This window comes from Podarcis cretensis, assembly GCF_951804945.1.
Source record: "Podarcis cretensis genome assembly, chromosome: 2".
Lineage (NCBI taxonomy): Eukaryota > Metazoa > Chordata > Lepidosauria > Squamata > Lacertidae > Podarcis > Podarcis cretensis.
Genome location: NC_137171.1, coordinates 27,424,607 through 27,451,084, shown reverse-complemented (window position 1 = coordinate 27,451,084; position 26,478 = coordinate 27,424,607). Strand labels below are relative to the sequence as shown.

Genomic DNA, 26,478 nt, shown 5'->3' with positions numbered 1-26,478 from the left:
GTTATGCATTTGTTCGAAAGCCAAGTGGAAATTGCTAAGTTACTCAACAGCTTAAGAGCAGTATTAACTTTGTGTACGGCAAGTAAATAAACGGCACAGTTTCTGTCACTTGCCTTACAAATTTCTGTCACTTTGCTGAGGGGGGGGGCATTCATGGTTGAAAGCTGTTCTCCAGCAAGCTAATGGCATTTCAAAAGCCCAAGAACAGAAATCAAAAGTAAATTCCTACTCCTTTTGTTCCGATTTCAACTAAAAGGCTGAACCATGTGGCAGTAATGCTGACTGAAGCCACTAGTCAGCAGAGTAGGATCTTGGAGATTCAGCAGATCTCTTTGACTCCTAGTTCCTGAGTCAAGTAGCACCTCTCTAATGCACCTCCTTGCCTTTCTTGTAGCTAGAATGCCCCATTGTTTGTCCAAATGATGCAGAAAATCTGTGAAACCTCAAATACTGCATTAAATTTAAACAATGCAAGTTAACTCAACATACACGTCTGCGTATTTACCAAACCCGTGTAATAATATCTTTTGAGTGCAATTTTGTGCGTTAACACACCAAAACCTACCTAAGATCTGTCATAAGAGCAAAACGGGTTAGAATATCGAACACCCATTTTGTTGTTTTGATGCCCTCAGTAGACTATTTGGAAACCACTCATTTATTCACGGGGGTGGGGAAACCCTGATATTGTTTAAGAGGCTAGACTAGAGGATTAGGCACACTTGTCATGCTCCTTTCCCCTGGGGAAAGCCACTCTTTAGTGCTCAATCGGAGGAAATGGCAGTTCAGGTTTGGTCCCTGGGAAAGCAGGGGGGCAAGGGGAAAATTGCTCAGTGGGGACAAGCATAAGTCTGGGTGAACCCTAAGATGCTCAGTGCACTCCAAATTGCCACCACTGTTAGACACACGTGTGGCAGGATCATGTTTTGCAGTGTCATTTTAATGCATGCTTGAATATTGACTGTCACACTCCATTGTGGCTTTTTGTAGTCTTAAAGCTGCATAAACATTCAGTTTGACCTGTGCTTTTCTTTGAATGCCTGCTTAACTAACCTGTTTATACCTAGTCCTAAAGAAGACGCTTGAAACAGGAGATACAGTTTGTGTGTGTGTGTGTGTGTGTGTGTGTGTGTGTGTGTGTGTGTATTAGACATATCTGTTTCAGATGCTGCTATGCTGTGCTACATCTAAAGGAAAAGGGTGACTGATTTGGGGAAGTCTCCTGTCTACTAAAAGCTGGGAAATGGTTTGGAATCCTTCCCCCCCCCCCCCGCAATTCTCCTGTGGCAGAGCAATGCGTTTCTTTCTCTTCATGTGGTTAAATATGTGGCAAAGAGGTACTATTTTTAGATGACGTGAAAATGGGTGAGCCTAATCCCCTTCTGAGCTGTGTGAAACATTGTCTAAGTGAAAAGAGACTGACTGCGTTTCTGTGGGCAGCCTACTCTGTGGAAATTGCTGTGTAGTTCAACGCTGAACTTGTTTGCTTGGATGTAAGGTTTTACTTCCATATTGCAGTCCTACAGGTTTACTCTTCCTTTGTCATTTCTAGCAAAAAACTATTGCAAGATGTAGGAAAACTACATCTGAAGCTACAAGATGTAGTCAGACAACCAGTGACTAGCACTTCAGTGAAAGCAAATTATTGGTAGAAGATTGACAGTCATCATCACCATCATCATCATCATCACCATATTTACACCCTGCCCATCTGGCTGGGTTTCCCCACTTTGGACTGCTCACAGCACATATAAAAACATAGTAAAACATCAAATATTAAAAATGTCTTGAAACAGGGCTGCTTTCAGATATCTTCTAAAAGTTGTGCAGTTCTTTATCTCCTTGACATCTGATGGGAGGGCATTCCACAAGGAGGGTGCCACTGCCGGGAAGGCCCTCTCTGCCTGGTTCCCTGTAACTTCGCTTCTCGCAGTGAGGGAACTGCCAGAAGGCCTTTGAAGGCGGACCTCAGTGTCCAGACTGAGTGATGAGGGTGGAGACACATTTTCGGGTATTCTGGGCTGAGGCCGCTTAGGGCTTTAAAGATCAGCACTAACAATCTGAATCGTATTGCCAAACTTACAGCTTTGGCATCATTCACATAGCAGCACATTTACCAACACCTTATCATCCAGGCAATTGGACCCCTTGGTATCATATCCCATAGTTTGCAATCTGTGCATAGCTATAGTGTGGCCCTTCCTCTATAACAGTTACCATTTGCAATCTTGCACACACCTCACATGTCAGCGGGAACAAAGGAAGCAGAGAATGAAATAAAGCTTGAATAGGAAGCCTTTGTGTCCCTCCATTATTTGACTTTCATTATTTTGAAAGTCTCTGTTGCAACCAAACCACAACAGAACTGCAGGGTACTGGTTCCTTGTTGCTGCAATAGTTTATGGTCAAACAAGTATTTTATTGATTTGATGATACACTTATTAGTCCCGACTAGAGTGAAGCCTTGAAGACATGAAACCAATATCACAGAAGACTTTATAGGTTTTGGTTCCTGCTTTCTGTACTCAGCTGTCTTTGGGTGCTAGGGAGCAGAAAGTAAGGCAAAAATCTACTGTTTAGAAGCAGCTCATTCTGGAGATTAACCACCTGGTGAAGGAAAGAGAGGAGGCCACAATCTATGTGTTTGTAGATTGACTGCCCCATGTTGTAGAATTCAGCCGGTCTTGACAACTGCGGTTGAAATCTTTTATTTCTAACCTTTTACTTGGGATTCGGCATGTACACTTAGCTGTTAAACATTGGTTCAGTTTTAATCAGGCACCGTGTTCCCAATCCTCTCTAAAGCATGTTTCCGAGGTCAGAAGTATGCTGAAAGTTGGTGCTCTCTGTCTTCTCCTCTGGTGCTTTGACTCCCTCGTCCCTTTCCTGGTTTGCAGCAACCATAGTTTGCTATGAGTCCCCAAACTGGGCAAGCTATGATTACTGGCTGGGAAACCAAGTGTAAAGAATCAATTTCTGGGTTGCAGTAAATACTCCTCCCTGAAAGAGAGGGGAGTGGTTGTGGGTGGGAGCCCGAGCACCGCCCAGCAGGGGGGCATTTGACCCCTGCCTCCAGCTCACCTGGCTGGTGCTCACGCCCCCCTCCTGTGGCCATCCAACCAGGTGCCACGGAGGGGGCGTGTTCAGCAGCCTTTTGCTGCAGCACTAGCCTCTCCCTGGCCTCATTCCTCATCGTCGTCCCGTGGCGAGTCGAAGGCTCGGGTGACGGTTAGGCATCGGAATAATGTGTTGTGGTGTGTCGAAGTGCTAGGTGTGGCCATCGCCTATGCCTTCAATGTTTAGGGGTATTCCGTTAAAGGAATCTGGCGGTCGTGTATTCTGTCTGATGCCTGCTTGGCAGGAGGCCATGGCACGACCCTCAGTGACAGCAGGAGGTGAGCCTATAGTTGGATCCGTATCAACAGGCTCCACCTACTGGTGAATAAACCCACTTGTTTCGATCCAATGCCTAAGCCAATACCTTTTCATTGCTGTAATCAATAAAGTTGTGGCCTTTTCTAGCCCATTAACCTTATATCACGTGTCCTTGTGTCTTCATTTCACTTCACGGGGTCGGGTCCTCAAACCACAACAAGAGTTTGCGTGAGTAAGCCACCGGTGGCTTTGCATCGGTGCATCAGCTGGCGACGTGAACAGCAAGGTAACATACGCAGCTTGTTTAAGGTGCAATGTGGGCTTTCTCCTCCATGGCTGGGCAGAGGACAATTTGCAATGGGAAATTATGGCCTGTGAGAAGAAGAAGAAGAAGAAGAAGAAGAAGAAGAAGAAGAAGAAGAAGAAGAGTAGTAGTTTGGATTTGATATCCCGCTTTATCACTACCCCAAGGAGCCTCAAAGCGGCTAACATTCTCCTTTCCCTTCCTCCCCCACAACAAACACTCTGTGAGGTGAGTGGGGCTGAGAGACTTCAGAGAAGTGTGACTGGCCCAAGGTCACCCAGCAGCTGCATGTGGAGGAGCGGACATGCGAACCCGCTTCACCAGATTACGAGTCTACTGCTCTTAACCACACCACTACACCACACTGGCTTAAAGTACGCCCCCCACCTCCCCATGACACAGCCCTTACCCAGTGTCCACAGCTTATTCTTGGAGTGGCAGGAGTTTCAGACATAGAATTCCCTTATTACATCTAGTCTAGCATTGAGTAATGGACAGGCTGCTTATGTGGCAGTTAGACCTGCAGAGTCCCAGTCAATGTAAAGGGCAGCTGCTCTGAAGCAGATAAATAGAATCAGAGAATCTGGTAAGCACGGGAGTGGATTGCTTCCAAGTAAGAATGGAAATGAATGTACTTTTATTTAAATTTTCAGTGTCAAGTAATAAGCACAGACCAGCATAATGTTTACTCTAATTTCCCGTTCTTCTATTTTCCGTGCATATGATGAGCTATTCCGTTTAATGTTTCCCATCTACTGTTAAGATATGGATACCGGATCCAACCATTAACCATCTCATCTTACATGCAATTCAGCAGTATTCCCTTCTTTCCCTGTGAACCAGAAGTGAACCTTCATTGTTCTAAACCAGGCTGAAATTGCAATAGCTACCGTTACAAGAGAAACAAAGCCAGAAAATGCAATGGGTTGCACCTTTTCATGCGAGATGCTGCGTTGCAATTTTTGCATAGGCCACAGAGTACACTTGAGCAGCAAGGAATGATATAGCCAGGTCCCTCTAAATTCAGTTTAGCTGAAATATTATTCAGTCCCATATTAGCCATGTTAATATGGATTAAGGAAAGGGTTGACCATTTCCTGCTCTGGTATTCTGCCAGAGCCACCAGCTCTGCCAGCATTGCTTACTTTGGACCATTGTGTTGTGTGTCTAGTAATAATAAAATTTAAAAGCTTGTTATCTTGCCTTCCTCTGTGGCCGCTGTCATTCCCTATATTGGACGAAGAGAGCTGTACATGCAACAAATTTTAAAATGGGGAAGAGCCATGGCAGACTCTTACAAGTGTTGCTATTTTTCAGGGACAGTCCCGGATTTACAGAAACCATCCTGCTTTCTGATTTGATCCTGGAATGCCCTGGACACCCCTATTTTTATCAGAGAAATGTTGGAGGCTATGGAGTTATCTGGCCCACAAAGCTAAGGAGATAAGTAACTAGACAACCTTTAGATGACATCTGAAGGCAGCCCTGTATAGGGAAGTTTTAAAATGTTTAATGTTTTGTTATCTTTCGATATACATATGTTGGAAGCCCCCCAGAGGGGCTGGGGCAACCCAATCAGATGGACAAGGTACAGTGGTACCTTGGTTCTCAAACGCCTTGGTACTCAAACAACTTGGAACCCAAACACCTCAAACCTTGAAGTAAAGTTTGCGAACTTTTTTCGAAAGCTGAACGTGCTCCGTTTTGAGTGTTACACTTCGATTTTAGTGCCACACTTCCATTTTGAGTGCCACACTGAGCTCTGTCTGTTTTTGCTAATCATTTTGCATTTTTGTTTTTGCGGCTTTTTTGTTTTGTTTTTGTGACTGTGTGGAACCCAGTTTGGCTACTGACTGATTGATTGTGTGACTGCAATACATTGATTATTGCTTTCATTTTATAGATCAATGGTCTGGTTAGATAGTAAAATTCATGTTAAATTGCTGTTTTAGGGGTTGTTTTTAAAAGTCTGGAACGGATTAATCCATTTTGCATTACTTTCTATGGGAAAGTGTGCCTTGGTTTTGGAATGCTTTGGTTTTGGAACAGACTTCCAGAACGGATTACGTTTGAGAACCAAGGTACCACCGTATAAAGCTAATATTAATATTAGTAATGAAATAGGGCGTCCCTATTTTTGTCAGAGAAATGTTGGAGGTTATACCATGGCTATGGCTCAGTGGTAGAACATTTGCTTTATGTGCAGGTTCAGTCCTCAGCATCTCCAGGTAGAGCTTGGAGAGACCCCTGTCTGAAACCCTAGAGGACCACTGCTACTCAGGGAAGATGATACTGAGTTAGATGGACCAGTGATGTGATTCCATATAAGGCAATCTCCTATGTTCCTATTCCACTGCACTATGTGGGTTTCCTAAGCCGTTTTCCCTGTGCCCATTCTACCTTAAAAGGCAATGGTCCTTTAAGATAAGAGACCAAGAGGCGGATGTGCAGCTCACATGGAGGTGTGTTGTGTTTCCAGGTTTGTCCGTCTTGGTTATCTGAGGACAAGGGGTGCTCACTACTGGCAATCAGGTAACTGGCAAATGTCAAGGCTTCCCTCTGCGCATTTCACCACCGTCTTTCGTTTGACCTTCTGTTCATCGGGACATTTTGATTCTCCCCCAGGCTATTAGGAGGCCTGACTCCTATTATTTTTAAACATAAGGGCATAAATATGGGGATACGGAGTCTGAATAAGAAGAGGAGATGGAAGCCCTTCTGTAGTTTCTTTCTGGGAGAAAAATATGCCTTTGATTTACATGTCAGAATGGATTCGCTCAGCATGAAGCAACATTTTCTTGTAATTTGGCAGCCAGGCAGAAATCATTTTTAGCTATAAAACAAGCTAATGTGAAAATGACAACTGGGCTGTTTTCAGTTCAAAATTTCAGCAAGTGTGCGGTGGAGACGAGTGGGAATCCCCTGCTTTAGGGATGGCTTGGGATGAAATGAAGAATGCAAAGACACGTACTCTCACACTTCTCGACCCTATACATCCAAACTTTTTACAGAGCTGAGTAGATAAGGGTCACCACCAGCCTATCCTTTTAGCTGTAGACTGAATAGCCTGCCAGATATCTCAGCACCTCTCTTGAGAGCGAGCAGTTAGGTAATTTTAGACCCTGGGCTTAATTGCCTTTACCATACCCATCTATGAAGACGAACTTTAATGTGTGTCCCATCACTTCTTTCAGAATATGGTAAAAAGCCAACCCTCCTGCTCATCCTGTGGAGCAAGACCCCAGACTTCTACCCCAGAGTCCTGCCTTGCTGGCATCATTGGCAAAGCCTTCTCTAGGCTCTGCACTGACCATCAGCCCAGTATGCCTCAGTTTCTCAAATGGTACAGTGAAGTGGCATATCAACTTCAGAATCCTATGCCTATCTATCTCGTCTGTCTTACTGCTATTGTTGTTTTTATATGTACAGTAGTACCTCGGGTTAAGTACTTAATTAGTTCCGGAGGTCCATTCTTAACCTGAAACTGTTCTTAACCTGAAGCACCACTTTAGCTAATGAGGCCTCCTGCCGCCGCCATGATTTCTGTTCTCATCCTGAAGCAAAGTTCTTAACCCGAGGTACTATTTCTAGGTTAGCGGAGTCTGTAACCTGAAGCGTATGTAACCTGAGGTACCACTGTATTTGTTAAATTTTGGCAGTTTTGACAATTTTAATATTTCTTGTAAACTGCTTTTATTACAGTCAATGATGATGATGATGATGATGATGATGTAGTATTCCACCTTTCAACAAAAGCTACTCAAAGCAGTAAAGTACAAAATGACAAATGGAAAATAAGAACAGGCAGGAAAAATATTACCGGCATAAGACAAGGGTCATAAAAAGGGTCCCTGCTCCCCAGCAGTTTGCAATCTATGCACTGATAACGTGGGGAGATGCATGGCCAAGAAAACATTTGAATGGAAGAGGCAAGAGTAAAAATGTGTGGATAAGATTGAATGCAGTTATACACATGCAGACTTCGTTTCAGCCGAAGAGCTGGCCTGAAGCTTCATGATGGAGGCTTCGTGATGGAGGTGGGCTTTGAGAAGGGATCTGAATGATGAGAGTCTTCCTGGTGTAATCTCTAGGGCAACAGTCGCTGTGATAAATAACCACTTCGCTGTTGAGAAAGATAATTCTACGACCCCAATGAATCATGATTTAGAGAAGGGGACTTCAGTCTGTTTAGGACTTATGCAAGTTATAAGAAGCAGATCAGTGTATCAGAAGTTGCACGGTTAAACCCAGCCTACATGTGGGGCATCTCATCAAAGCGTGAATGTCCGTGGGACAAAAGCTCTTGGCAGGATTTGGAGTCTACAAATGACTGAAAACAGCCAAATATCTTCGTGCTATCAGGTCAGCTTTTGCCAAACTGGTTTCCTCTTGGGGTGGGGTATGCCACTGATGGGAGTTGTAGTCTAAAACATTTAGATGGCAGCAGGTTGGCGAAGGCTGTGCTAAGTGAAGGGCATCGAAAGTTGCTCATGTTCTTGGCCACTTTGGTCATTCCTGGGGAAGCTTATAGCTGTCGACATGACCTATCCTCCATCATGGCTTTTAGCTCTTGGTTGCCTGACATTCCCTATCACCTTTAACAAGCATCACGTAGACTGTCACTCTTTTCTTACCCCTCTGGGCAGGCAACAAAGAACTCAAGCCACGATAAATGGTAGCTCTTCTACTGAGGCCAAAAGCACCTTATCTCAGTTTGCCTGGATCTTTCCCAGGTGGGGCCTTGGGTATTTACACTTGTACTTACTCCGTGGCATGGAGATGTGAGGAAAGGCCTAACCAACACACCACTCTCGAATGGGGATGTGTGATTCCCCCACAGCCTGGTAAAGTTGTGTCAGGATGCTGCCAGCAGCTCCCGGCTGGTTGCCCAGGAAGGTATAAAGACAAGGGAAAGTTTCTTACAGTCCTTTTTTATTTCAATCTTTATAGAGACAGGCTATAGAACCCAGCCTCTTGGATAATGGCGTTGTTTCAAGTGAATTTCCACCCCCTGTCTCTCCCACTTCCTCATTTGTCATCAACATCATCATCTCCTCTATGGGTGCTGTAATTTGCCCTCTGTCTTTGAGCTCTTTGCTCTCCTACTTTTAAGGCTCGCCGGGTTCTGGGAGATGGAAGGTCTGGAATGCTTTCTAATGACAACATGTCAGCCAGGTGTTGTTCTGGCTCTCCCATGATTTCCCAACTTTCCCCCTCATCTGCCTCTGAGCTGCTACCTCCCTCAACCCCCTGTTGGAAATCTATATTGTCTTCCTCTTCCTCCTCCCTGGAAGGGCTTGCTTAGCGAGTTTTGAAAAGTTGTGTTTGCAGTTCCCAATTGCAGTGGGGGGAAGTTCATCAGCGATCTTTGTCTTATTTGTATCCCAACCTTCCTCCAAGTCTTTTGGGTTGCATGTGTTTGGAGGGGGTGGGATATCTTCATAGCAACTCTTGAGAGGTAGGTTTAAGCTTAAAGTGGCTGATCCAAGGTCATCCAGTGGGCAGTGATTCTCACCAAAATTTCTCTGATCTTTCATACTATCCCCACCGCATTCTGACCACCACATCGCACCTGCAGTTCCCATAATTCCTCTGCGCATCAGACGCGGAACATTGGTGCAGTATATGTTTTGCGACACACAAAAAATAGACTTCGTTATGAGCACATGGAAGCTAGGAATGCACAGTCCCTGTCTCCCTGCTACACTTGTTCATAATAATACCTGATAGGAGCTTGACCTGTGCATCACACTTTGTATTTATATGAGTAGGTACCCAGACAAATTAACATAGCAGAGATGATTTCAGGTGACAAGACTGTTAACTCTGATTTCATGCCGAAAGGTGGCTGATCCTACAAAATGCAAGCCTGAGAGTTCGTCCACTTCTACTAGAAAAGTGCAGCTAAGTGGTTTTCTGTTTGTCCAGTGCTTTCTAATCACAGGTCCAAACAGTTTTCCCTTTGCCCCGGAAAACCCACTGTGTAGTGCTAAATTGGAGCAAATGTCAATATGGAGAAAATCCGACTGATGTTTCCTCTGATCCAGTGGTAAACAACAGGTTTCCCCGGGAGAAAGCAGCAGGGCAAGTCGACCTGCAGATGAGCCCTTAATGTTCTGGAAAGGAATACATAATTTTGCCGAGAATCAGCTGATTTGAGATTGTGGGAAATGTAGGTACACACACACACACACACACACACACACACACACACTTTTATAAATTACATGTGAGTGGAGCTTACAAGCAAGGGGAAGGGCTGTTACCTCTGTTGTAGAACATGGGCCCTGGGGCTGGATCCGGCCCAATTGCCTTCTAATCCGACCTGCGGACAGTCTGGGAATCAGTGTTTTTACATGAGTAGAATGTGTCTTTTTATTTAAAATGCATCTCTAAGTTATTTGTGAGGCTTGCCTGGTGTTTTAACATGAGTAGAATGTGTGCTTTTATTTAAAATGCATTTCTGGGTTATTTGTGGGGCATAGGAATTCGTTCATATTTTTTTTCCCAAAATATAGTCTGGCACCCCACATGTTCTGAGGGACAGTGGACCAGGCCCCTGCTGAAAAAGTTTGCTGACCACTGTTGTAGATCATCTACTTTAAAGGTAAAGGGACCCCTGAACATTAGGTCCAATCGCGGACGACTCTGGGGTTGCTGCATTCATCTCCCTGCTGAAAAAGTTTGCTGACCACTGTTGTAGATCATCTACTTTAAAGGTAAAGGGACCCCTGAACATTAGGTCCAATCGCGGACGACTCTGGGGTTGCTGCATTCATCTCGCTTTATTGGCCTAGAGAGCCGGCGTACAGCTTCCAGATCATGTGGCCAGCATGACTAAGCTGCTTCTGGCGAACCAGAGCAGCACATGGAAATGCTGTTTACCTTCCTGCTGGAGTGGTTCCTATTTATCTACTTGCACTGAGTGCTTTTGAACTGCTAGTTTGGAGGAGCAGGGACCGAGCAATGGGAGCTCACCCCGTTGCGGGGATTCGAACCGCCGACCTTCTGATCGGCAAGCCCTAGGCTCTGTGGTTTAACCCACAGTGCCACCCGCGTCCCCTATCATCTACTTTACAGATCCTCAATTCAGTCCCCACCATCTTCAGAATGAAATGTCCCTTCTAAAACCCTGGAAACCAGACATGGTCAACAATACTGGACTGGATGAACAAATGACCTGACTCAGTATATAGCAGCTTCTTAACTTCTCTTCCCAGTCTAATTCCTGTTTGCTCTCATATTTGTCCCCTGTTTTACTCTACACTACAGTAAAGCAAGACATGTTTTTTTAATAAAAAAAAAAGGAGAAGGAGGAAGAGTAAGGAGGCTTCAAGTCTCCCCCTGTCCCATGACTTCAGAGTCAGGGCTTTAAAGATAACCCCTAGATATCACGAGGCAAGATTGCAGACCCTGCAAGTGTCCCATTTAGTCAGGGACAGTCCCGGATTTACAGAAGCAATCCTGGTTTCTGATTTGATCCCAGAATGTCCTGCTTCTCCTTAGGTCGGCTCTATTTTCATCAGAGAAATGTTGGAGGGTATGGAGACATGTGCCCCATCAAGCCAGGAGATAAGTAACTATACAACCTTCAGAAGACATCTGAAGGCAGACCTGTATAGGGAAGTTTTTAAGTGTTTAATGTTTTATTATGTTTCTATATGTGTTGGAAGCCGCTTAGAGCGGCTGGGGCAATCCAGTCTGATCAGCGGGGTGTAAATAATAAAATTATTATTGTTGTTGTTGTTGTTGTTAGGAAATAGGACGTCCCTGTTTTCATCAGAGAAATGTTTGGAGTGTATGAGATTATGTGCTCTGTTTCAGGCATGGAGGACTAGTCATAAGGGCTGTTTTGAGACTCACCTCTGGAATAGGAATAATAGCTATGAGAGAGTAGTTGAGACTACAGTGGTACCTTGGGTTACACACGCTTCAGGTTACATATGCTTCAGGTTACAGACTCCGCTAACCCAGAAATAGTACCTCGGGTTAAGAACTTTGCTTCAGGATGAGAACAGAAATAGCATGGCAGTGGCATGGCAGCAGCGGGAGGCCCCATTAGCTAAAGTGGTACCTCAGGTTAAGAACAGTTTCAGGTTAAGAACGGACCTCTGGAACAAATTAAGTACTTAACCCGAGGTACCACTGCATTTAGCAGCGATGGGGAACCTGTGGCTCTCCCAGTGCTGTTGGGCTACATGTCCCATCTCCCCTGACTGTGGCTGATGGGAGTTAGACTCCAGGAATATCTGGAGGACCATAGATTCTTCACCCCAGGTGCAGAAGCAGTACCTGCCTCAGTACTGGAATGCTCAGAGCCATTCACTGCAACCCATATATTTGGGGTTTGGGGGGGGGGGCATGTCAAAGCCATATGTCTTGTTGACGCATGCTGGAGCCCAGGACTTCTCTTTTTTTAGAAATCCGCTACTGACTAGGCAGCATTTGGAAATGCAGCAGCTGCCTTTTTGGCTTCTGCAGACCTCACCTGTTTGTGTGCACCTGGATCTCACCTTGGTCTCTCTTCTTACCTTGCAAGTCATCACCTAAAGTGCAATTCCTTCCCCTCGGGGTCCTTCCTTGCTGTTGGAACTGCTCCTGAAAGCTGTCTCCCTTCTGTCTCTTTCTCTCTATCTGCTGGAGCGTTACTGACATTGAGTCACTCATCGGAGTGAGTCACAAGAGACCTAAGAGCGGCCCAGAGACCGTGGAGCCATAAGTATCTGTGTCTGGTCTGTCTGAGGGAATTTATAATCTTTTAAGCAGTTTAAGGCAGAAGGTGTCCAGGGCTGCTAGTTAGGACAATGTTATTGATTAATTGAGTAAGGTGTCGGTGTGCGTGCGAGCGTGCATGGAAAGAGGTCAAGGATTAAACAAGGCCTGCAAGGGAGCAAAGTTTCTGAACACATTTTGACTGGCCAGGCTACTAATAGGTAGCAAAGGGCATTCATTAGAGGATGCTGGAATAAGGTTGCAAGACAGTGTTAATTGCCTAGCTTGTGTGTCTTTTGAATAGCCGCTTCCTCCCTTCCCTATGTTGTGGATATTTTATGTGGCAGCATGAGTCTGTGTTGTCTGCATTTCCTCTGAGCGTTTCCTGTGGCTGCATTTAGGTGTGCAGAGTATTTTTGTGTTTTATCAACAGCGTGTGTCATAATCTTGTGTGGGAGTCGGGGAATCATATGCCTTCTATTCTCAGTGTATCTTTGGCACTCTCTCTATGGCTCTGCCATGCAGCAGGGGCCAGCAGCTTCCCTAAAACTGCACCATTTATGGCTATCTTCTGAGTCCAGTGACAGAGGCAGTGTGTCTCTGAATACCAATCCCAGGGCATCATAGGTGATGAGAGCACTGATTTCTCGCGGGCTTCTGGTTGGCCACTGTGAGAACAGGATGTTGCTCAGGGGAACCCTTGGCCTGATCCAGAGGGTCTTTTCTTATGTTCTCTTCTGGAGGGAGCCGGGTATGTCTACCCTGAAGAAGAGAAGACCGAGAGGTGATATGATTGCCACCTTCAAATTTACGAAGGGCTGTCACATGCAAGATAGAACATGCTTGTTTTCTGCTGCTCTGGAGGGTACAACCCAAATCAATGAATTCAAATTAAAAGAAAGGAGATTCCTACTAAGCATTTGGGGAAAACTTTTTAATGGTAAGAGCTATTGTGACAGTGGAATAGACTAGTTTAAGGATTTCTACTTGCACAATGGAACTTCTCCTCCTCTCCTTACATGCCCTCTAAATCTGTTCTGGGGTTCCCCTAACCATCCAGAGCAGATTTGGGGTAAAGGTAAGGTGAAGGACCCCTGGATGGTTAAGTCCAGTAAAAGGTGACTATGGGGTGCCTCGCTTATCTCACTTTTCAGGCTGAGGGAGCAGGCGTTTGTCCACAGACAGCTTTCCGGGTTACGTGGCCAGCATGACTAGACTGCTTCTCGCGCAACAGGACACCGTGATGGAAGCCAGAGCGCATGGGGGAATAGGAGCACATGGACAGAGGCAAGGAAGTTCTATTGCACAAGCAGAAATCCCTGCATTATTGAATCTGTTCAGCTGAATACCACCCTCTGTGCTATTACAAAGGACTCCAAGATGAGTGTTTACATTGTAAGCTATCTCCTGCTTATTGCTGTTATTGGCTTGGCTGATGGCACTTCCTGCATAGAGCTGAGGTGCTCACTTTGTTTTTACTTTGCATGGGAAATAAATACCTGCCAAGCCAAGTGTAGCCCACCAGACAGCTGGGCATCACCTCAAATTTAGTTAGATGCCCTGCTTGAAGTGAGCATGTTCTCTGGAGTCTGTTGCAACAGTGCGGGGCTGTTCTGGGGCTCAAACTCACTTTGTAGAGTTTTCCTCCCTCTGAGCCCTAGGAACACGTGAACAGTTCTGCTGGAACACGCCCAAATCCCATCTACTCCAGCATCCCTTTCCCAGGCTAACAACCAGATGCCTGTGGAAAACTCACCAACAGGACATAAGGCAATAGTCCTCTCCTGCACATGTTCCCCACTATGTGGTATTCAGAGGTGTCTCTGATCCTAGATATAATATATCTCCATCATGACAAGTAGACATGGATAGCCTTATCCTCCATGAATTTGTCTCACCACCCTTTAAAGCCATCTCAGCTGGCAGTCATCGCAATTCAAACTAGTGCAACTAACGCAGAATGTGTGCATCCTTTTGACTTTCATCTTCCACCAGTCAATTTCAGCTGGTGACCCCAGGTTCTTACATTATGAAAAAAAAGGAGAACTACGCCTCCCTATTTGCTTTCTCCACTTGCTCTTTTTTCTTCCATAACCCACTTGCTTCTTATAAATGGAGGAGAGCGAGCGTCTTAACGAGGAAAAAAACAAAACCATGAAGCAGGGCAGGGAGTCCGATGAATCCTTTTGAAGGGGGCGAGTTCAGCTCGCTTGCCAGTTGTTGTCAACATTGCACCTGGTACAAGAGCTGATTTGGGGCAGAGGGCAGCTGCCTGCTATCTTCTTTCCAAATAAATCCTTCCGGGGAAAATGTAAGGAGATAGCAGATATCGACCCGTGAGTAAGCCAAGTAACTTGCTGCTTTATCTTAAGACACTGTGTTTGTGACACAGGGAACGATGCCAGGCAGCTGATGATGCTACCTCTTCTCTGAGTTTGTCAAGTCCTTCCCATAATTCAGCCCACTAGACTGTAACCTCCTGGAGCTCACTTTCCCATTATCCCTCCCACCCCCTGAAACCCAGCGGCAATTATAAATCTATTATTTATTGGCAGAGTCAGGCAGTAAGATATTTCCACTCTCGTTCCATTACTTCTTTCATTTCTGCATTCGGTGGTGGTGGGGATTGCTGACATCCTGCTTGGGAGAGGAGACATTCCACCTGGGCTCCTTGGCTGTCACAGCAGAGGTGCCGTACCTTCTCTTTCGATGTGATTTGGTGGGGGGAGATACAGACACACCAGTATGGGTAGGAACAGGAAGAGAAAATGTGAAGGTGTTGTTATTTTTGCTTCTGCTGAACTGGTCAGACCTGAGTGGGTTCACAGCCCTGAGTGTAAACTCCTTGTAGCCATCTGATTGTGCCTTTTAAATATGTGGAAATAGACTTTGCCTCACCTGGGGCCATGCGGGAGAGGCCTCCCGCAAACCTCCTGTTTTAAACTTTCATGATCCATCGGTTCTTCTGCTCCATCCTCCCCTCTCTCCCAGTCGCCCCCAAGGTGCCTTATTAGCTCACTGAATATCCGAGATGACAACAGGTAAAGGGTGCTATTTTTAAACCATCATCTTCTGGCAGGTGCGTTCGCCACCGACCCGCTAACCTGAGCTGTGAATGTGTAGCTCCTGGCTCAGCAAGTGGGGAGGGGCAGCTCTAGGGCATTCAAAAACACTCCCTGAAACAGATCCGCACACATGGAGAATCAAGGTTAGGCTCCGCACGTGGGTTGCACCAATCAACCGGCCAACCCACACCTCCGCCCCCCTCGCTACCCTCTGAGCTCATTAATTCCAACAGTCTGGGTGTGAGGAGAGCTCCCAGAGCTCTCTGCCATATTCTTGCAGCAGCTGGCTTTCTCTCCTTGTGTCAGCCAGGTGAATTTTAAAATCCAACTTTGCAGTTCTTCTGCTTTGGAGAGCAAGGCCTGTTTATGTCTCCAGGCAGCAAACTGTGATTCTCTTCCTAGGACTCTTCCCCACCCACCGCCAGCACCACCACCTCTCCTTGTTACAGGTTTGACCGTGGGGTAGGTGAAAGGAGGTGTCCGCCATAAAACACGTCTGCCCCACGGAGCTGTGAACACACAAACAGCAGCCTTGTTGCTTGTCTTTCCAAAAATGAGAGCAAGTCCAGCAGTTGGCAGGGGGGCTGGTTCAATACCCTTCACACAGAGCCGGGAGCGCAAATGTTGTTGCTTATTACGCCAGGTAAGAAATAGTGAGTTCCCTTGGCCATGCTCATTTAGAGTTGCCATGCATCCCAAATGGAATCAGGCCTTCCTTGAGCAGGCATGGCAGAGGGCATCATATAACCAAATTAGCATATGGCCGATAATACACACATATACACCTTTCCAACAAAATAAACCCTGTAATGAAATTCAAAATGTGTCATGAAAATGAGCATAATTTGCTCGTCTTGCCTCTTTTGTTCTTAAGAGTCCCTAGCTGCATGAGACAATGGCTTGGGCATGTAACATTGAGTTCCCCACGCCTATCTCTCTGTGCAAGCCAACATCTGGGTAGTGTCCAGACCTTTTGGCTATCACCCCTGCATCTCATCGCCCTAGATTGTGTGTCCTGTTGTTTTTGTGACTCCAAATTCATAGTCCCGAGAGGAATAACAACAACAACAACAACAACAACAACAACAACAACAACAACAACAACTGTTTATTTATTTATACCCGGCCCCCCACCCACCTGGCTGGGCTTCCTCAGCCACTCTGGGCAGCTTCCAACAAAATATTAAAATACAGTAATGCATCAAACATTACAAGCTTCAGATGTCTTCTAAAAGTCTGGTAGTTATTGTTCTCTTTGACATCTGGAGGGAGGGCGTTCCACAGGGCAGGTGCCACTACCGAGAAGGCCCTCTGCCTGGTTCCCTGTAACTTGGCTTCTTGCAGTGAAGGAACCTCCAGAAGGCCCTTGGCGCTGGACCTCAGGGTATGATAGGGTCTTTGGCAACCTCAATGCACAATACCATGAGTCAATGTATTATTTGTATTAGATACTGATTTCAGTACCCAGAGTTTGTTTTGGTATTTTGTCCTCTAATGGACCCAAAGCCTCTACGTTGCTTTTTAGTGCCAGCCTTTCAAGGATTTTTGTTCTGGTGGGGCTGACCCATGGAGTGTCTCATTCAACTCCCCCACTGGGCACCAGTTCTTCAACACACCTTACCACCAGCAAAGGGGCCACTCCTTTTCGGCAGCCCATGCTATGTGTTTCTTATAATCTCCTTTTCATGGCTACAGGGGGTGGGAGTGGGGAATACTTGAATTCAGAAAGTCTGCACTGTACTGAGGCTCCTCCAAGGATCATTCTCCATCATCCACTGCCCACTAGTGTCCATCACTTCTCCCAGTTTGGCTTCCACTCTGTCCTTTCATTTGCTCCAAGAGAACTATTAACTGGAAACAAATAAGTTTGGAATGGTGTTATCCAGTATACAGAACTCCTATGATGATTATTTGTTTTATTATGATTACAAGAAGAGGAAAGGGGGCATCTGGGCACTGAGATTAAGCATTCTGTCGAATAGGAAGTGAAAGGTTCAGTGAAATTATACCCTGCTAAGTTCATGTTTCCCAAAAAGGGGAAGGGAAGGGAAGGGAAGGGAAGAAGAAGAAGAAGAAGAAGAAGAAGAAGAAGAAGAAGAAGAAGAAGAGGAAGAGGAAGAGGAAGAGGAGTAGTAGTAGTTTGGATTTGATATCCCACTTTATCACTACCCTAAGGAGTCTCAAAGCGACTAACAATTTTGTTTCCCTTCCTCCCCCATAACAAACACTCTGTGAGGTGAGTGGGGCTGAGATACTTCAGAGAAGTGTGACTAGCCCAAGGTCGCCCAGCAGCTGCATGTGGAGGAGTGTGGAAGCGAACCCGGTTCACCAGATTACGAGTCTACCGCTCTTAACCACTACACCACACTGGGATGGTCAGTCTTGTAAGAACAACCTCAAATAACTGTCTCGTTCTCAAATGGGCCATCCTGTTTATTAGAGTGAATTCTCTAATTCAAAAGAGGAAAAGTGGTTTTGCTCAGTGATATACCACTACTCTTCAGGGAAGCTGTACCTTTGCTCCAGTATGCTCCCATACTCTGAGAGGTGTTTAGTGGCTGCTTGGGTCTCAACTGCCTTGATTTCCTCCATGTGCAGCTGAGCATGAGGCCCCTGCAGTTCTGGTTCCTATGGCTCTCCAATCCTTGCAGGAATACCTTTAACAAGCTCTTATGGGAATCACCACCTGAAATGTTTTGTTGTGGACTTTGGGGGGTAGGACTTGCGTCTGAAACCCTGGAGAGCTGCTGTCAGTCAGTACAGGGAATAATACTGAGCTAGATGGTCTGACTCTGTATAAAGCAACTTCTTGTGAGGTGCTGCCTGGCACGATCGTAGGGTCTGACAAGTATTTGCAAGATCGTGATTGCTTGCACTCCATCCTATTTTGAAGGACAGTCCTAATGTGATTTTCAGAGTGCTGTTTCTACCCCCCCCCCCCCCGCCCCACAAGACCTTTGTGTTTGGTATGATACATCATAGTGAGAGGTTGTTCCAATGTCAATGTTTTTCTAAATGGGTGTGCACATCTTAAATCTCCTGGGTACGGAAGGACCCAGATTTAACCTGGACAAATAAAAATAGAGAATTTAGTCCATCCATCTCCCCAGTTGTCTGCCTTTGTGTTTGATTGTACCACTCCACTGTTCATCACTCCATGATGCCTGTGTGTGTGTGTGTGTGTGTGTGTGTTCAGAAAAGACCAGGCACACCAAACTTGAACACTGTGAGTTTTGAGAGGTGCTGCAATCCAACCTGATAACCCCCCTGTTTTCTGCAGTGATGACAAAGTGACTCTCCCTCTTCCTCCTCCCACCTCCCAACCCCAGTCGCCTTGTCCTCTTGTTTCGCTTCCACCTAGCTGCTGTTGGGACTGATTGATTAGGAAGGACGTCTGGTCGTGCTGAGGAACAGGCCAGTCCCCGTCATCCGTGTGCACTGATGTGGCCTGACAAGTGGGTTTGTGCTGAAAATGTGGATTTATAACATTGGCGGCATGCTGGGAAGTGGGGGGGGGGGAGCACAGAGCATTGGCGGGGGTGGCTGAGAAAAGACCACACGAGCTGACAAGCGGCAAATGAAGATGAAGCATCAGGCTGTGGCCTGCTGTCCCCTTGGGAACTTCTCATGTACACCTATCTACGGGGGGAAGCTACAAGGAAGCCAGCCCTCTTCAGACTAAGAGCTGGTACGTGCTCTGTAGTTTTGTTTTCCAAGGAAAGGTGGAAGAGGCACAACTTCCTGTGTCAAGCAAGAAGAAGAAGATGAGCCATGCTCATCCATCCATGCAGCTGTGTTTCTCTCTGGCAAATGACCCTTTTGCTCTTGGCTGCAAAGGCCCAGAAAGCAGCTGTCAGCAGCTTCTCTTTACCTGATGGTAGTTCAAGGTACGACGATCCAAACCTTAGCTACAGAATCAGTCTTGCAGTGGGAGAATGGATGAATGGCTTCAAAGGAATGTTGTTGATAAGTCTGTCCCTCACCGAACGATGTTGGTGAACGAGCATGGAAGGTGCATGTTCCTAAGTTTCAGTGCTTTCTGAAATTTCAACTTGAAATGTTGTTTCTCACTTGTTCATTTTAAAAGTGTGGCTTGTGAAGCAGCTACTTTTTTTTGTTTCGGACACAGCTTCATTACTTGTACGTGCATCTTCATTTGTTACCTGCTTGCTTGCGATTGGGTGATTGGCGCCACACGATGCAGAGCATAGGGTTTGATTGGTAGGTGGTATTAAGCGCTGTTGACATTTTGAATAGTTCAGATGTCACTGCACACTAATCAGACACAAGCTACATACTTAATAAATAATTACATGCGGGTTTTATATTTTTTAAAAAGGTGACTTCAAGTAGGATTTAATCAAGCTGAGGTTGGTATGATTTCAAACAGCTGGATCAGATGTGAAAAGATGTTATTAATGGGAATAAATCTTCAATGCAATGTGTAAATCTCATAAACCAGGCTCATTTCAAAATTACCAGGAAGTCTTTACTCAGAAGCCCTGTCTTAATCCTTGGTTTGGAGTTCTAGCTGCCAAAAGTTAGTGAAATAACTGTTGTGGCTCAGAGAAGGTAGGTAGCTCTGAAGAGAGTGGCAAAACTGGAATACAGTGGTGCCTCGCAAGACGAAATTAATCCGTTCCGTGAGGCTCTTCGTATAGCGGTTTTTTCGTCTTGCGAAGCAAGCCCATTGACAGCTTAGCGGATTAGCACTATTAGCGGTTTAGCGGCTTTTAGCGGATCAACTGATAAGCGGCTTAGGGCTTAGGAAAAGGTGGGGAAAGGGGAAAAAACCCCGCAGGAACTCGCAAGACATTTTCGTCTTGCTAAGCAAGCCCATAGGGAAATTCGTTTTGCGAAGCACCTCCAAAACGGAAAACCCTTTCGTCTAGCGGGTTTTCCGTCTTGTGAGGCGTTCGTCTTGCGGGGCACCACTGTAATACGATCTAAGGAATCGAAACTCTTCCCGCTCTGTCGGCACATGGGTATGTATGTGCATGAAGGTTTAGTTAGGTGTTTGTGGGTGTGGGCAGCACTGTTAGGGGGTTAAAGAGCAGGCGGTGAAAGGACCGAAACTAGGAACATTACCCTCCTGTTCTTTTGGTATGTTTGTATTTAAATATGTTGGTGGGGGAAAGGCTGAAAGTTTGTGACTCTTTTTAAAAATGCTGGGGTTGGCTCAAGACAATTTGCTGCCTTAGCCTAAGGACAACATAGCATCCCATCCCATTTCATATGCAGAATCCAACTGGACTGGCAGTCAAAGCTTACTTCAACACTAGCAATTTAGAAGGCGATTGGGCCGCATCCAGCCCCTGGGCCTTAGGTTGCCTACACCTGATCTAGGATCATTATCTGTACATCCTTTCACTGGCTGTGGAAACAAAGGATCTATAAACTTCCCTTCTTATCATAATTTTAGGACTGTGTAGGCCAAGTTAACCTGGCAGCAGAGCAGCAGTGGAACAATGATTGATTAGCTTTGTTGCTTCTGTTGTTCCTGTGTGTATACATGCACATTTAGAAGTTCTGGACTCTCTAGCCACACACACACAAAAAGACACGAAGCTGATTTAATATTTATAAAACAAAACAAAAAAGACCTCCAGAGATATTCGAAGATAATCCGCATGAAGCTTAGGAGGTATATACGTATATGCAGGTAAAAAAAGGTAAAGGACCCCTGGACGGTTAAGTCCAGTCAAAGGAGACCCTGGGCAGCTAATAACAACAACAACAACAACACATCAAACATTCATCAAATCAGAAACCAGGACGTCTTCTGTAAATCCAGGACTATGCTTGGAAAATAGGGATACTTGGAGGGTCTGCAATCTGGGCAAAGCAGCTAGGAAAATGCCTTCAGTACAAAGACTTTTAAAGGTTTCCTTCTTTCTTCTTTAAAGCTTAAGTCACAGTGGCAAATCATTGATGTCCCAGGTATTCTGGCAGAAGGATGCCTTTGGCGCTTTCTCAGAGCTCAGGTGCCAGAGGTGGCAGAGAAACCACCAGCACTGCTGCTGCTGCTGCTGCTGCTATCTCAACAGCAAAGAAGGCGAGAGAGAGGGGGGTGGGTGGGTTGGGGTTGTGAGGAAGGGGGGGGGGAGAGACAAGAATGTAGAAAAAGGTGTGGGTCCCAGTGGCGGTGGTGGAGCATGGTGAAGTTGGACGGCACTGTGCTAACAGCCCCAGAAGTCTGCTGCTGGTGCATTTGTTGTTATGAATTGGCAGGATGACGGGAAGAAGATCCTGGCAAGGGGTGGAGCAGGGGACGGGGAAAGGCAGTAGGATGATATAGGATGGCGAGGGGTGGGAACCAGAGCAGCAGGACTAGAGCCAGAGGGGCGCCTGTCTCCATGGATGGGCTCTGAGGCGTAGGGAGCTGCAGGAGTGACGCCCTAGGAGGCTGAGACAGGCAAGGGCCCACAGCCCAACTCCCTAGCTGGCTATGCGGGGCTCCCTAGCTCTGGGAAGAGATACAGTCATACTGTACCTCATGTTACGTCCGCTTCATGTTATGTTCTTTTAGGTTACGTCCTGCAGCAACCCGGAAGTACTGGAAAGGGTTACTTCTGGGTTTCGCTGCATGCGCAGACGCACAAAATAACATCATGCGCAGAAGCGGCAAATCGCAACCCACGCATGCGCAGACGCACCGCTGCAGGTCGCACTCTTTTCATGGTGCGAATGGGCCTCCGGAACGGATCCCGTTCGCAACCAGAGGTACCACTGTATGTGATTCCTCAGCTGGAGTCGACTCACAACAGGTGAGGGTCACCTGCCTCATCAAGCCCAGAGGCTTCAATCAACAGGCCAAGTAGAAAAGGGAAGCAGAGCAGAGGTGCTGTGTCTGTTCAGCTGCCCAGGTTGATGGGCCTCAGCTTGGATGTTCCTGGACTTATATGGGCCTGTGCTTCGGGTTTGATTCTGGACTGTATCTTGACTGCTGGACTTCAGTACTTGGGCTGACCCTGGACTGTTGTTTCCTGACCTTTGGCTGCATAGATTGACCCCCCCCCCCAGTTTGAAGTGGGGTGCCCTCTGGAGTCTCTTGAGCTGTGCACCTGCCTGGCATGATTAAACGCAGGTCTCCCCCCCCCCTTTGCATCCATCTTCGATTCTCGCTTCAACAGTCAGGTAAGGTCGAATTGGATTCCCGCCTTGTTCCTGAGGTAGAACTTCACTCTCTCTCCCTTGATCCCACTGTAGATCTTTGTCCCATCCTTGTTCCTGGTGTACATCTTCTCTCACTCCTCCTTCCCTGGAGGGGAGGGATGCCATTTTGTGGTCTGCCTCAGGTGTCAAAATGTCTTGGGCCGGCCCTGTGCCAGCCCTGCATCCAGGCCTAGATAGATGAACACCAGAGAGGCCCAAATTCACCCCCTTGCTTAACCACAAAGCTTATTCATGTGACTTTGGGCCAGACACTTTTCTTTCAACCGAACTTCTCTCACACTGTTGTTGTATTGATAAAGAGGGGGAACCCTGTAGGCTACCTCTGAGCCCCTCAGAAGTAATCCAATATTTTTATTTTATTTTTTAAATCCAGTGCATCAAAAGATCCATTTTTAACATACCAAGTTGCCTGCGCTATCTGTGGTGACAGTGACTAGAAAGACTTGAAATGGAAAGTAAGGGGAATTTTTAAAAAGTGATTTTCTGAGGCGATTTTCTGAAGAGGAAACCTTTCCTCTGCTTCCCTCAGCGACTGGCTGAGAAGAAATGTTCTCCTCTCAGAGGGACAAGTTTGGCCGTTGGAAGAGAACAAAAGTGCTGTGTGTTGGGGGGCTTCTTGAAAGGGGAAATATTGGCTTTTCCAATGTGGTGGGCTGGGCACGGCTGGCATTTCTCTAGCAGAGCGAGGAGCTGCCTCAATAGGCCCTTCTATGCTTTCCCCAGCTCCTACAGACAGTGGCTCTTTCTCAGCTTGTGTCAACATCCCCAAGCGAGTGAATGGAACTCTGTTAGCCAGCTGGGATTAAGGCTGCTCCAGCAGCTATGGAGAAGATTGATTTGGGGCCAGGCCCAGAGATGTGAATGAACAAAATATGCCCGGGGGCCAAAGCTTTTGCCGCCACAGAGGCTCCCTTTCCCTTTGACGTAGGAGGGTGGGGGGGCTGGTGGAAGGAGATGGGAAGAGGCAGCTCTCAAGCTGGTGCTTGAAAGTCATCATCTGTTCTATGACCAACGTGGCTTCTGTATTCATGCCAGTCTCAAAAGCCATTCTGTGGTGAATCCCCTCAAAAACGATTATTTGCCTCATCCCCTTAGTCTCCCACAGAATGCTGTTGAAGGCTGGCAGAATCGCTGTCCTTCGAATGATTTTATTTTTATTTGTTTGCTGTTTTTTTGAGAAGGGAAAAGGTGACGGCTGGGTCATCGCAGACACTGTGCCACAGAGACTCTAAAGGAATTGCCAACTTACTGGTTTTTAACTGGGCTTATTGCTTGGTTTTCGTCTTGGTGGTTGTTGCACCGTGTTGTTGTTGCACTATTGTTGTTGTTTCACTGCTTCAGGGCTTCCCAGAGGCATCTGGTCAGCCATGGCAGGAAACAGTATATTCGGGGGAAATACCCACAAGAAAAGATTGGCAAATTAAGTTAATGGAATATGCAGAAATGGCTAAACTAACAGAATTTAGAATTTAGAAACAGACTCAGTAATCAGGACAATAACAAATTTAAAAATGAATAGGAATTTTTTTATTGCAGATATATCAAAGCATTGTATACAAGTTGATACATCAGCAGGATTCTAATAAACATTTGCAGTATTATGATAACAGAATCAGATATGTATAGATGGAAAATAAGATATGGACATGTATACATGAAAAATAAATATAATGGAACCATGGAGAGGGTAGAGGGAAGTCAAGAGATTGGAGAAATCCCACATTGTGATATTGTATTGATGTTTATTTTATATTGTTTGTTATGAATAAAACCAATATTTATTTATTTTAAAGGAAACAGTATATTGAACAAAGATGGGTCTTTGGTCTGATCTAGCCGGGCTCTTCTTATCTTAGCCTTCTTATGACATACCAAACGAGAGGCAGTGTGGTGTAGTGGTTAGAGTGCTGGACTAGGACCTAGGAGACCAGGGTTCAATCTCCACTTGGCAGTGAACCCCACTGTGTGATCTTAAGCCAGTCACCATCTCTCAGCTGAAACCTACCTCACAGGGCTATTGTGAGGACAAAATGGGGAGTAAATGAAGTGCATACAGTACCTTGAACTCCTTGGAGGAAATGTGGGAGATAAATGTAATAAATAAAACAAACAACAGCAACCCCCCCACCAACCCTCTTAAGTATTGGAATCTAAGATAAATACATGCATCTATGTGAACTTGTGTAATGGCGGGGTTTCCTTTCCCATCTTGTATTCAAGTTTCAACTTTCCTGTGGACTCTGCATGACTTTGCTATTATCTGTATGGCCTGAGCATCATTTGGTGGGATATGTGCATTAATGATGACCAGATCCAGAGTACCACATCCAGGTAGCTAGTGCTGGAAGTGGAGAGGGCAACACACAGTTGGGTTCATTTAGAGCTCCTTCAGACATTCCATAGTAGCAGCGAAAGGGAAAACGTGGCTGACTCAGTGCTTCCTTTTCTCACGCTTCTGGTTTCATCTTTTGTGGGGAGATCGCATTGCAGGAGCCCGGGAGGTGGGGGGCACGTCTGCTTTGGACCTGAAAGGGAAAAGAGAGGATGCATAAGTCACTCATGCTTTGCTTCTCTTGCAAGCTGACTGTCTGAAGTTGCTTTCTGATGAAGCTGCATTTCCATGTCAGAAAACATGTAGAAAATGTAAGGCCTTCCTTACAAGCAGGATATGGAATAGCTGAGGAGGTGCTAGAATTAGATTTGTGCATCAGCTGGCAGGAACCATCCTACACCTTTACTAGCAATAAACGCTCCTGAGCCTCAGCTGTTAAGAGAGATTTCAGGATCAGATTCTCTCTCCTTTGAAAAGGTCTTCAGCTCCTTTTTTGCTTCTCCAAACCCATCATGATCTTAACACGGTGGGGTGGGTGAGGAAAATGAGGCATAGCTCCAGTTGAATGAATAGAAGAGGTCTTAATGAATTGAGCACTGCATTGACTTTTTAAAGGATGTTAGAGACTGGGAAATAATGCACAGGCGAGTGGAGTTCATGGGTGGAGTTTTGGCATCACTCTCCCCTTGGGACTTGGAAGGGAAGGACAAAGAAGAGCATGTCATTCAGACAACCTCTTTTGCATCTTCTGTTGGGTGTCCAAAGTGGCTTACCACCAAAACCATATATCCACCTTTCATTTACGCAAAGTGAAAAATTAAATTGCCTTACCTTGAGTTGCAGGCGCTCTCCCATTTACCTTGGGTTGCAATGCTAACAAATTGGCAGAACTTTCTTCCTTAAACTGGTTATGGTATTTCAACACTGTGTTGATCAGGTCCAGCTCTAGTCTGGTCTTAATGGAAGGTGAAATGTCTAAACCTCTGTGAGGTGCATGCGGGAATAAGTGAAAATGCATGTGATAAACAAAACGAAACAAAAAACAGCAATACCCTAATGCACTTTCACACCAACAGGGACTGTAACAGGTTGTTTTTACTTTTGGGTATTTTATGTTTTAAAGGAAATCTGAATTAAATGCCGAAAGAGCATAGGCTGGCCTTTTGATGTTGATGGCAGTGTTTGTCAGCTGCAAAAAGCCATGTGTTTATGAGCGCTACCAATAAACTCCTGTCTAGAAGCACCCCATGTTATAGGTAGTAGGCAAAATCCCCTCCCCCAAGTCTCTCAGCAGTAATAAATACTCAGGGATTGGCTGCTTGGTGTTCCCCACAGGCTCAGTACATGAGAGAGGAAATTCCCATCTGCTAAATGACCAGGACTGGCGCTGGTGCAGAACCATCTAAGCTCCTATCTCTCCTGGATCTTAGCCAGGCTCCACTTTTGTTTGGACATAAATTTCATGCACTGCATGTTTGAAGGTATCTTGATTCCCTTCTTTCCATTGTGCCTCC

At 45.8% G+C, this 26,478-nt stretch overlaps 1 protein-coding gene across 9 annotated transcripts in view; it reads left to right on the top strand.

Annotated features, from left to right (window-relative positions):
• The window catches only part of SDK2 (sidekick cell adhesion molecule 2), a 337,529-nt gene that overhangs the window by 53,964 nt on the left and 257,087 nt on the right, over positions 1–26,478 (top strand). The window contains exon 1 of one of the 9 annotated variants that reach the window (XM_079965326.1): positions 23,066–23,087. The exons of the other annotated variants lie outside the window; for them this stretch is intronic. Coding sequence (XP_079821452.1) covers positions 23,081–23,087 — 7 coding nt within the window. The 5' untranslated portion in view covers positions 23,066–23,080. Of the gene's footprint in view, positions 1–23,065; positions 23,088–26,478 lie in introns of those variants that run through there. 9 annotated transcript variants of the gene reach the window in all.